We start from the raw sequence: 12,246 nt of genomic DNA, 5'->3' as shown, positions 1-12,246 counted from the left end.
CTCTCTCCCCTTCTCTCTCCCCTTCTCTCTCCCCTTCTCTCTCCCCTTCTCTCTCCCCTTCTCTCTCCCCTTCTCTCTCCCCTTCTCTCTCCCCTTCTCCCCTCTCTCCCTCTCTCAAAGACAAAGCCTTTGTCATCATCTCTTTTTTGATGATTGCAATATATTACAAAGAACAAAGTCCAACAAGGAAAGGCAGGTCATTCTCTCTCTCACCCCCAACCCCAGAGTGCCACCTTCAGAGAGTCAGAACAGGAGACTTCCCCCAATTTCTGACCTCTAACAGCAGGTATCATGTGACAGATGCCCACAATGGGGAGGTGGCCTGCCCTTGGAAAGGCCACGTCTCAGGGCCAGGGTCCCACCCTCACTCAATCTGCTCTTTCAACCCCCGGCCCTGCTTTTCCTCTGAGTGGCTCTCATTGCCAACCAGGCATACCCAGGCAGCACCCCAGTCATGGTCCTCCCGCCTCCCATACACCTGCCCGGCCCAGGCAAGCTGTCCTTCCTGAGATCCTGGCACATGAGAGCTGATTTCACATGTCCAGTTGTGGCCCTCCAGAGCCACCTATGTGGATGTGTTTGTGGCAGCAGCTTCCCTGGGGCTTAGAGGATGTGCTGGTCTTCCTGCATGGATTCTCAGGGCCACAAAATCCAGCTTCATAAGATGGAGGATTCAGTGGACTGGGAGAAAGGAGCATGATTTCCAGCGGACAGAGGGGACTGACATCAGTAAATCCTACACAGGATGAAGGAGGGTGAATTGGCCAAGGGACATGAGGGATGAAGAGACGTGTGCCGTAAAGAGAGAGTAGATGGAGCTGTGCCTCCAGGGTCTGAAACTTGGACTTCAGAGGCCTGAATTCCACTTGATTTGCTTGTTTGAATCATCCTGATACTCCCAGGAATTCCCTGATGACCTACTGTGTGCAGGCACCAGGCTTGGGGCACAGAATCGGATAAGGTCTCTGTCCTCACTTCCTGCCCGCTCTGGAGCTCAGCGACTCCATAGATCTTAGATCAGAATCAAAGGCCCTTTGAGATGGGATAAAAGGCTCTGGCCTCAGACAACATCTGTGCAGACGTGGTGGACAGAGTGGGTGCCCAGGTCAGCCACGCCTGTCATGGAAATGAAATGCGTGGATACAGGTGAAAACATCCCTTGGTCGCAGGACTCCACCTCTTCAAGAATGAAGATCCCTTTTTAATGTCAAAAACAAAAAATTCTACAGACCCAATATTTATTCAGTAAAATTTCTGCAGGGCTTCCTATAGGTAAGAGCTAGGGATAGGGAAGAGCCGTACTTTATGAATTCAGTTAATAATGACAAAAGCCATTCAGAAGCCAGTAACCCCTTTATAATGGTGTGGGTCACTGATCACAACAGTGTCATGACTACCTGGGACCTGATAGTGCCTGTGGGCAGTGGCTGTATGGAAAACGTTCAGAATGCAGGTGGCTTCTTGGGTCCTAGAGGTCCATAGTCCACAGGCGAGTCTCTGATGTGGACCAGCGATGACAATGCCGGCTCCAAGCACATAAGGGGCATCCAGCGACACGGAAAAGTGAGGACTTCTTGCTGCACTCTTTATCTTTTTTTTTTTATTTTTTTTTTTTTTTTTTTTTTTTTTTTTGAGATGGAGTCTGGCTCTGTTGCCAAGGCTGTGGCTCAGTTTTGACTCACTGCAACTTCCACCTCCCAGGTAGAAGGGAGTCTCAGCCTCCCGAGTACCTGGGATTACAGGCATCCGCCACCATGCCTGGCTAATTTTTGTATTTTCAGTAAAGACAGGGTTTCACTATGTTGGCCAGGCAGGTCTCAAACACCTGACTTCAAGTGATCTGCCCGCCTCGGCCTCCCAGAGTGCTGGGATTACAGACATGAACCACCGCACCTGGCCGTTCCTCACTACTTTTCAAAGTGGGCTTCTGCTGCATTTTTTGTGTTGTGTTCCCATCTGCATTCTTTGCCTCTTTTTCATCCTTCCCTCTCATCTTTATATGCATCCATTTTAAAATATCTGCTGGCCATGGTGGTCTCACACGCGTAAACCCAGCCCTTTGGGAAGCTGAGACGGGAAGATTGCCTGAGATCAGGAGTTCAAGACCAGTCTGGCCAACATGGTAAGGCCCCATCTCTACTAAAAAGATATAAAAGTTAGCCAGGCCTGGTGGCAGTTGCCTCTAATTCCAGCCACTCAGGAGGCTGAGGTGAGAGAATCACTTGAACCTGAGAGGCAAAGGTTGCAGTGAGCCAAGGCCATGCCATTGCATTCCATCCTGGGTGACAGAGAGACTCTGTCTCAAAACAAAAATCCTATTCTGTTTTTCACTTGGCAAAAGGGTTCCTACCCCTTTTCCTGATGGTTCATCTCTGAATAGCTAGTGAGAAGCTGTTAATACTTTAGAAAAGGAGCAATCTCAATGTTGTTCTGTTTTATGTTTAGAATGTATCATCCTTTGGGAATAGCCCCTCAGAAGCTGTGACACCAAACAAATCATTCCTGTTTCCTCACCAGTAAAAGTAGGATGCTGGCCTAAAGGGCAGCCCTGAAGGGAGCGTACACCATGCATTCCACACATGTACACACCACACACATACACCATGCACAGACACACCACAGACACATATACCATATACACAGACACACTACACACACCCCCACACACATACACAACACATACACAAAACACGCATACACACCACACCCACACATACCACACACACAAAACACGCATACATACCACACACCCCCACACACAACACATACACAAAACATGCAGACACACCACACCCACACGTACCACACACACATACACAAAACACGCATACACACCACACACACCCCCACACACAACACATACACAAAACACGCATACACACCACACGCACCCCCACACACAGCACATACACAAAACACGCACACACCACACACGCACACGTACCACACACACACATACACAAAACATGCATACACACCACACACCCCCACACATACCCCACACACAACACATACAGAAAACACGCATACACACCACACACCCACACACAACACATAAAACACGCATACACACCACACACCCCACACACACACACACATAACACATACACAAAACACGCAGACCCACCACCCACACACGTACCACACACACATACACAACACGCAGACACACCACACACCCCTACACAACACATACACAACACACACACCCACACATACACATACTACACACACACACACAACACATACACAAAACACACATACATACCACACCCACCCACACATACCACACACACACATACACAACACATGCAGACACACCACACACACGCACACCCCACACCCCACAGCTTGCTGACCGTCTGCCCTGTGCAGCTGATGAGTGGAGCAGTTCATCTGCTCTGAGCAGCCAAGGACGGGGAACCGGATCAGCCTGGCCCATGGTCAGTGCCTGGAGAGACTTGGTCCCTGCAGCACTCCAGGCTCCTGGGGCTTCCGAGACATCTATGGCCCTTGTACCCTGGTGATGGGTGCTAGGATACAGAGACTGCCAGGAGGAGAATCTTCCTCAAGGCTCTAGCGCAGCTAGGACTGTGGCCTCCTCTGGCAGGGACAGAGGGCATGCTCCTGAAGAGGGAAAATGTGTTTCTAGCACCACAGCAAAACTGATGAATGTTTCTCTCAGAAATATGTCACCTTTCCCAGGAGATGGGACTGTGTCTCACATGGTGCCTGGTACCTCTGCCCCTAACGAGGTCTCCAGAGAACACAAGAAACCATTCTCTGAGTCCCCCTGGCCTCGCGTGTGGCAACCCCTCAATCCCTGGGTTCCCTGATGAGGCAATGCGTGGGGCTGCTGGCGTGGGTGCTCTTGACAACGCAGGGAGACTGACAGTCCCACGTCCCTGTCACAGATGAAACGGTGGCTCCCAGAGGCTGAGCATCCAGCCCCAAGCCACACAGCCACAAAGGGGCCAGCAGGGTGGAGCCCGGCTCAGCTCGACTGGCAACTGAAGGCTGCTGTTTGCCATTTGTGGGTGCTGTATTCGAGTTCGGTGTGCAACTCTTTGCCCCAGGAGGGATGCACAGGGCTGCACTGGCTAGCGATGTCCTGCGAGTCTAGATCAGCATGGGGTTTGCCGGTGTCCACAGCTCCTCCCACCCCACCCCACCCCACCCATGCATACAGCCCCTCCCAGACACACCACACACACACAAAACACGCATACACACCGCACACGTATACACAACACATCACACACACCAGACATATATGCACAACACACGCAATACACCATGCACAGATACACCACACAGACATTCACACCAGACACACACCACACACCCCACACATACCATACACACATATAAAAACACATGCCACACATGCACATAACATGCACACTACACACACGTGGGGCACTATTCACACTCCATCCCTCCTCAGGCACTTTCTCCTAAGACGCTCTATTTTAACTCCTTGGATCCTGCCTCTCCCAACCCAGATCCTTAAAGCCCATTTCCAGGCAGCTTTGGCTCCAGACTTGTTAGCTGTATGATCTGGATTGAGTCGCTTAGCCTCTCTGAGCCCTCAGCCTTCTCATCTTTAGTATGGAGATGACCTTCTCTTCCCTACCTACCACACAGCAGATCCTGTGTGCACTCTGGGGAAGGTAAGGCACCGGTAGGGGTACTCCCCACTCTCAGGTGTCTCCCGCAGAACTGAAGCATGGCCTAGAGAAGCAAAACTCTGTTCTGCCTCCTCCAGACCCATGCTGTTGCTCCAAGGAGTCCTGGGGAGGCACTGATTTATCCCAGAGAAAACCCCCAGCAGGCTAAGTCTGCACTCAGACACCGGTGATTTCCCTGTGGGTACCTCAGAACTAAGCCCAGTCCTCAGCCCCCTCTTTGAAAGAAAAGCAAAATAGGAACACTACAAGCCTGAATTTCCTGCAGGGAGTTTGCCCAGGTGCTCAAGAGTCACCAGCTTAAACACCTTTCTTGGGGAAGCCCTAAAAGGGAGTGGATTTGACACCCTACCTGCATGCGCTTTCTTGGGTAGATATTTGGATCATACTCCTCCAGGTAAATCCTGGCCTGGGGCTATAATCAACCAGACACCCAACACTCACTGAACCCCCAGAGTGTATCCAGCATTGTGCTGGGTGCTGTGGGAGGGTGAGATCCCTGTCTCTAGAACTTCAACAACACGACCCGGGGAAATGGTGAAATCAACATGGAACAACACAGTGACTTGGTCACTGCATGAGGCTGAGCTGCCGCGCACATCAGGGCTTTAGGAATTAGAGGCCAGGAAGGGATGTCGCCTTCTGAAAAGGCTTCATGGTGCTCAGCAAGACTGTCCAGGAGGCCAAGACAAGAGGTCCCCCAGGGGGTAGGAAGGTGACATCTCCTTTTGTATGAAAGAGACCCCAGGCAGAAAAGTGTAAGATAGCTCTTGATTGCCCAACATTTTCCAAAAGCTTTTCTTTTTCAATCCACTTTAGTGCTGGATCTGCTTGAAGAAAATTAGTTTTAAGAAATATGTTAAGACATTTAAATCGAGGATTTTTAAAACACCCCTATTCCCTCGTGGTTCCCTCACAAATTTGTTTATAAATTGGGGGTATTCAAATGCTTACGAAGAGTGGGGTGAGAGAATGTGCAGAATAAATTGAAAGGGAAAGAACACCTGCTCCAACCTGCCTTCCCGGAGTCCGGGTGTTCTGAGCCTTCACTGCACGCTAGCATAACATTACCTGGGAAGAGTTCGAATGTACAAACGCTGTGCCCACGCAGAGAGGTGGATGCCTTGGTCTGGGTTGGGGCCCAGGCATCTGAATTCTTTCACATGCCTCCCGGTGATTTCTTTGGTTTTTTGTTTATTTGTTTTTTGAGATGGAGTCTAACTCTGTCAGCCAGGCTGGAGTGCAATGGTGTGATCTCGGCTCACTGCAACCTCCACCTCCCAGGTTCAAGCAATTCTCCTGCCTTGGCCCCCCGAATAGCTGGGACTACAGGTGCCTGCCACCACACACACCTAATTTTTGTTTTTGTATTTTTAGTAGAGACAGGGTTTCACCATGTTGGCCAGGCTGGTCTTGAACTCCTGAACTTGGGATCCTCCTGCCTCAACCTCCAAGTGATTTCTAATGTGCAGCCAGGGCAAGGCCCCTGGTGGAGCTGCGTGTTCACGGTCTGCCTCCTTGTGAGCATTGGAAGCCAGGGTTTTGGATTTCCGTCACTGACAAACTCCTCAGTGGCCCGCTTCTGTCTCCCCACAGAGCCAGCCCTCCTCCCTGGCCATGCTGGACCTTCTGCATGTGGCTCGGGACATCGCCTGTGGCTGCCAGTATTTGGAGGAAAACCACTTCATCCACCGGTAAGTCAAAGTGACCGGGCTTTTCCTGTCATCCTGTCACTCTGTCTGTGTGCTTCCCTAACATCTCAAGGGCTCACACTTCCCCCTTCAGAGCAGAATATTAGGTTTCCCTCCAGAGTTGTTTGGATGTAGGATGATTCAGCTTTGTTTTGTTGTTGTTCATAGAGATGGGTCTCACTTTGTTGCCCAGGCTGGTCTCAAACTCCTGGGCTCTAGTGAGCCTCCCGCCTCAGCCTCCTGAAGTGCTAGAATTTTAGGCAGGAGTGATGGCTCCTGTTCCCTTCAGCTTTGTCTTTGAGATGGTAACTTATTCAGGTTTCACTTGCCCCTTATGTAAAACAAACAGGTGTCCTAAAATACCCTTGCCAGGGCTAGAGACCTGTAAGTTATTCGTAACCTCCTGTGAGGACCCCTGCCTGTATCTTGAATGTTCAAGTCCTATATCACTTTAAAGATCCCCCCATATAGAAAACTGGGCTCCTTATGGGGAAGTTAAGGAACGGTGGCTCGTTGACAATGGGTGGCTCGTAAGCAAGGACGCTGTTTTATTCATCTTTGTATACTTGGCATATAGTGGGGTTACAATGTTTGTTGGACACACTAATTTTTCTCAAAAAACTCTGAAATGAAGCATAATGATGATTTTCATTACTTCTATATTTCTATTATGATTCTTGTGTTTAAAAGCTATATGGGCTGGGACGTCATGCTATGAACATTATATTTCATGTGAAAGCTGATAACTTTCTCAGCTGACAGCTTGAAATCAGAAAAGTAAAATGGATCATCAGGCTCTTTGCAAAGCTCTTCCTTAATGAATTGCCACTAATTTAGTGAATAATAACCTGGTGAACTCAGAACCATTTGTTAACACATGTCTTTGAAGAGTTTAAGGCATGTTCATAATAATTAAAATATGTAAGTACAAAGTAGGAAGGAGAGATATTGTATGAGCTTAGAAATAGAAAATTATGCAAATATAAAGCAAGCTTTGCTTTTTCCCTAATAAACATGGGGAAACGAGAGATCAGGAAGTACACTTGCCTAAGTTCCAAAAAGAGCTTATGCTGTTCCTGTCACTTCATCATTTTGCCCTTCAGTTCTTCCTCTCGCTTCTAACCCTTTCCGCCGTGCAGGTCATGCTGTTTCACAGAAATAATGGAAGCAAAAAAGGAGCTGGGACCAGCTCTACCATCTGCTGCTTCTAAGAGTGTGTCAGTTCTGTTCTGTTTTTTTAAGGTAGTTTTTCAGCCCTTTCCCCACTCCCCAGTCCTGCTCTTGTCCTTTGCGTGGTACCCAAAATTTTCCATAAATCTCAACTCTGGGCTTTGCGGTTCTATGACTCAGTCAAGACAGAGCTGTGCTCCTTTTGAACTCATCCTTTGCTAGAGTCATCTTTCCATCTTTTGTCCGTGTGCTTCAAGTCTGGACTCCCCTGAGAGCAACCTGCGTCCCTTCAGTGACCAAATGTCTTCCTTTGCTTAGCATTGGGATTTATTTTTTTAATCTCTGCCCACGTTGGTCACCCTAGCATACAGATTCTCGGCTGAGTGATCATGTCCATTTTTCCCTTGACCTTTTGACATCTGCTTTCCTACAGCCACAAGATATTTTGATGATGTCCAATGCTCTGTTGTTTTAATGTTAACAGGATTACATTCCCTCAAGACTCCTCTCACTTCCACATCTAGAAATAGTTACTGAAGGTTAGAATTAGATCCCAGAGTAATCATTTTTTGCTCTTTCCTCCTTTTTAAGAAATTGTCCAACACCAAATCAAAGCAGTATCAGATAATCTGTTTTAAGCAAAAGAAAACTTCTGGCCGGGCGCGGTGGCTCACACCTGTAATCCCAGCACTTGGGAGGCTGAGGTGGGTGGATCATGAGGTCAAGAGATCGAGACCATCCTGGTCAACATGGTGAAACCTCGTCTCTACTAAAAATACAAAAAATTAGCTGGGCATGGTGTCGCGTGCCTGTAGTCCCGGCTACTCGGGAGGCTGAGGCAGGAGAATTGCCTGAACCCAGGAGGCGGAGGTTGCGGTGAGCCAAGATCACGCCATTGCACTCCAGCCTGGGTAACAAGAGCGAAACTCCGTCTCAAAAAAAAAAAAAAAAAGAAAAAAGAAAACTTCTGGCAGAAATTGTCCATCTCAATCAAAGCTTTTCTTCCAGGGTAATTTGGTCATTTGTACGAAAAAAGTCTTTGACATATTCTAACTAGCTAAGAGGTCTATGGGACATATCCACAACAGAGTTGCCTCGAATTCTCTCTCTCCCTCCACCATTTACCTGCTCCTAAGATTCATGGACTTCCACACATGTGTACTTTTACACTTTTGGAATTCATAGTGGAACTTCCTCATCAGATCCACATGCTTCCATTTTTTTTTAATAAATTAGATCCTTTCCCTTTGGACATGGTTTATTGCCATTTCATGAATGATGTGTCATTTTACCAACTCTTGGTGTGTTCTGTATATTGCATTTACTTACTTGCCATTAAATTCAAGATCACTTTTTAAAACAACCATTCCATACGCATCAGCGTAAAGACTTTTCTGGAGCCATAAATATTATTCCTGGTCTATTTTGCTATATTTCTCTTGAGAATTAATGGCTATATAGCCAACTATTTTTCTTCCTTTTTGATGTCATATGTGTTATGCTTTTATGGTTTTATAGGGGCATTTTATACATCACCTCAAAATTCAACTTAAACCTCCGGATCAGGTCAGCAGCATTAACAACATGAATCTCCACCTGAACCCATGACTCTGGCACCCTCAGCCATGATCCCCAATCAAGATCCTATTTTTTAAATACAATCCTAGCAGCCAGTTGATTCTCTAAGTCCTTTCTCAACCTAGGATCAGAAAACAGCAGCTGTGCTCCCTAAGTGCATCTTGTTTTTTTCTGCATAGGACCTTAACATTAGAGACCCACTCCAGACTTCTTCTGGCTGTGTCCTTCATTCCCACATGCATGTCCAGAATGGGGAGCAGTCGGAGAGTAGAAGCTGAGGAGTCCTGGAGGGCAGTTGACCGTGCCTCAGAGGCGGGCTACAGGAAAGCAAGCCATCTGGAGTCAACAACAGAGATGACAACTTTATTACCTGAAAGAAGCGATGCTTCAGCCATGTAGCTTAGCAGAGGCTTTGAATAAAATCATGGACCAAAGAACCATAATGGCTTATTTAAAAAAAAAACAACAACAACAACAACTTTCGGAGGCCTAAGCAGGTGGATCATCTGATGTCAGGAGTTTGAGACCAGTCTGGCCAACTTAGTGAAACCCCATCTCTACTAAAAATATAAAAAATTAGCCGGGTTTGGTGGTGCACGCCTGTAGTCCCAGCTACTTGGGAGGCTAAGGCAGGAAAATTGTTTGAATCCGGGAGGCAGAGATTGCAGTGAGCTGAGATTGTGCCGCCGCATTCCAACCTCGGCAGCAGAGCAAGACTGTCTCAAAAAACAAATAAAAATATTTGGGATTTTTTTTTTTTCTGAGACAAAGTCTCACTCTGTCACCAGGCTGGAGTGCAATGGCATATTCTTCACGCACTGCAACCTCCAGTTCCCTGGTTCAAGCAATCCTCCTGCCTCAGCCTCCCGAGCAGCTGGGATAAAGGCACATGCCACCATGCCCAGCTAATTTTTGTATTTTTAGTAGAGATGGGTTCTCACCATGTTGGCCAGGATGCTGTCAATCTTCTGACCTCGTGATCTGCCCGCCTTTGCCTCCCAAAGTGCTGGGATTACAGCATGAGCCACCACATTCAGCCGGAAACGTCTTAATCTACTAGAATTTGGTATCAGGGAAGCCATGCTGTTTTAAAACACTTTTTCAAACAACTGGCAGAAACCAGCCAGTGCTTTGTACTAAATCTGCCTAAAGCCAAACGGCATTCCTTATGGCCTTATGTTATCTACTTTTAACTTACTTTTTTAAAACTAGAATGAGGACAGTAATAGCACCTTGTATCTTAAAGGGTTGTTGTGAGAACTTACACCACTTAGCACGCAGCAGAAGGCCAATAAATCCTAGTTCCTTCATTTCATTGTTACTGTCCCATTAAACATTTTTAATCATTTTCCCTAATGCTTTTCCATTTCTCTGCTAGTTGTGAGGCCTACAATTGGTAAGGCTGCTTCTCTCATACCGAAGTATGCTATACCAAAGGAAATATAGGAAACAGAAGGAACTATCTAAACTTCAGCTTAGAGACAAAATCTTAGCGATGGAGGTTGTACACTTATCTTCCTAGGGATAAAATTAGGAAATGCATTTTCTTTCTTCCCAGAGACATTGCTGCCAGGAACTGCCTCTTGACCTGTCCAGGCCCTGGAAGAGTGGCCAAGATTGGGGACTTTGGGATGGCCCGAGACATCTACCGGTGAGTAAAGATGGCATCACCCCTCAAGGTCTGTCTCCTCCCCCTTGTCCCCTCAAGCGAATGGGGTGTCGCCGCTTGTTCCTTATATTATCTCCTGTTACCCTGTCAACTTTCCACCTAAAATTTCACTAAGTCCCTTTTCAGGAAATGGGAAACCTTAATCAGTGACCACGCCTGAAGGCCTAAATCGGGGATCACACTTCCTGCAATAATTAACACCAAGTTCTTAATTAGGTTGTCTATCCTGTCGTTCAGGTTCCGACTCTCTGATCCCGCCATGCTCTGAGATGTGGATAACTTGGAGACTTGAAGTGGAAAGACCTTCAAAGTGAACTTATTTAACTTCTTCAACTCCTCTTAGCAATACTCAGGAATCCTAAATGGCTGTGGCTTCTATCACCGCAGGCACCTGCCCCGCAGCTCCGGCAGGACGCGGCCCAGCTCACCGCTCAGCTTTAGCCGCCGCAGGGGATATGGAGCGTAGTGCAAAGCCCCTCAGTACTTAGCGCAGACTTATTTCTTTTTCCCTGTCACATTCTCAAGGCTACATTTTTTAAATTAATTTTTTTTTCAATTTTAAAAGCTAATACTTTAATTGTGCTTTACTTCACTCTTCTCTTCTCTGCCCCTAGTTCTTTTTTTTTTTTTTTTCCTGATTATTTACAACATTGACTTGCTGTGTGAGTTGAGTAAGTTCCTCCTTGCATGGGCTGAGCCCTTCCCTAACTCACAGGGGTAGGGAAAGGAGCAAGGGTTATGTGGAGCTTTAACTCTTTAGAGTGGAACTGATCCAGACACCACCCTGAAGGCCTCAGTTGAACACGGTAACAGTCCCCAGAGGGGCGAGCGTGCTGAGGTTATCACGTTACCAGGGGCAGCAGCACGTGGAAGACGGGGTTAGGAAGGACATCTCTGGAGCGCCTACCACTGCTTTCCATCATACTTCTCTGGTCTGCTCCACTTCACCTTCTAATGCTACCCGCAAGCTCAGTGTTCTCTCCTCTGCTTTCTCAGAATACCCTGGGACTGCCTCTTATTTCAAATACAAACGCTGTAGCATGACTTCTCAGCCCTCTGTTATCTGACTCTTCCTTCCCAGGCTCAGTTCTGACAGCTCCCAACTCCAGGCTTCCACCACCCTAAGTTACTGACAGTCCTTCACTGCCCACCTACTCTGTGCGTTGTGCAATGGCACAGGTCAGGAATGGTCTTCTGGGAGAGCATCTTTGCTATTCAGCTCCATCAGGGCCCTTCTGTGAAGCTTCCCCTGTCCCTGACTCCTGCCTCGAGTAGAATGAATCAATTCTTCATTTGTGTCACTGAGCCTTGCACACACCTGCATTATTGTATGTGTTGTTCTATATTGCAATGCATAGATATCCATTTCTTCCACTAAACAATATCCTTGGGAGAGTGAGTGACTTATTATGTCCTCAGCACATGGCAGAGTACCTGACACATACTAAAT

At 47.4% G+C, this 12,246-nt stretch overlaps 1 protein-coding gene across 1 annotated transcript in view; it reads left to right on the top strand.

The window, feature by feature from the left end:
- The window catches only part of ALK (ALK receptor tyrosine kinase), a 756,557-nt gene that overhangs the window by 723,440 nt on the left and 20,871 nt on the right, over positions 1-12,246 (top strand). Inside the window, exons 24-25 of the mRNA XM_032239194.1 lie at positions 6,285-6,382; positions 10,686-10,778. Coding sequence (XP_032095085.1) covers positions 6,285-6,382; positions 10,686-10,778 — 191 coding nt within the window. The remainder of the gene's footprint in view (positions 1-6,284; positions 6,383-10,685; positions 10,779-12,246) is intronic.

Source organism: Sapajus apella, unplaced genomic scaffold (assembly GCF_009761245.1).
Source record: "Sapajus apella isolate SASKATOON/1434 unplaced genomic scaffold, GSC_monkey_1.0 scaffold44, whole genome shotgun sequence".
NCBI classification, from domain to species: domain Eukaryota; kingdom Metazoa; phylum Chordata; class Mammalia; order Primates; family Cebidae; genus Sapajus; species Sapajus apella.
Note: the sequence above shows the minus strand (reverse complement) of the source record. Positions and strands in the feature narration are given on the sequence as shown.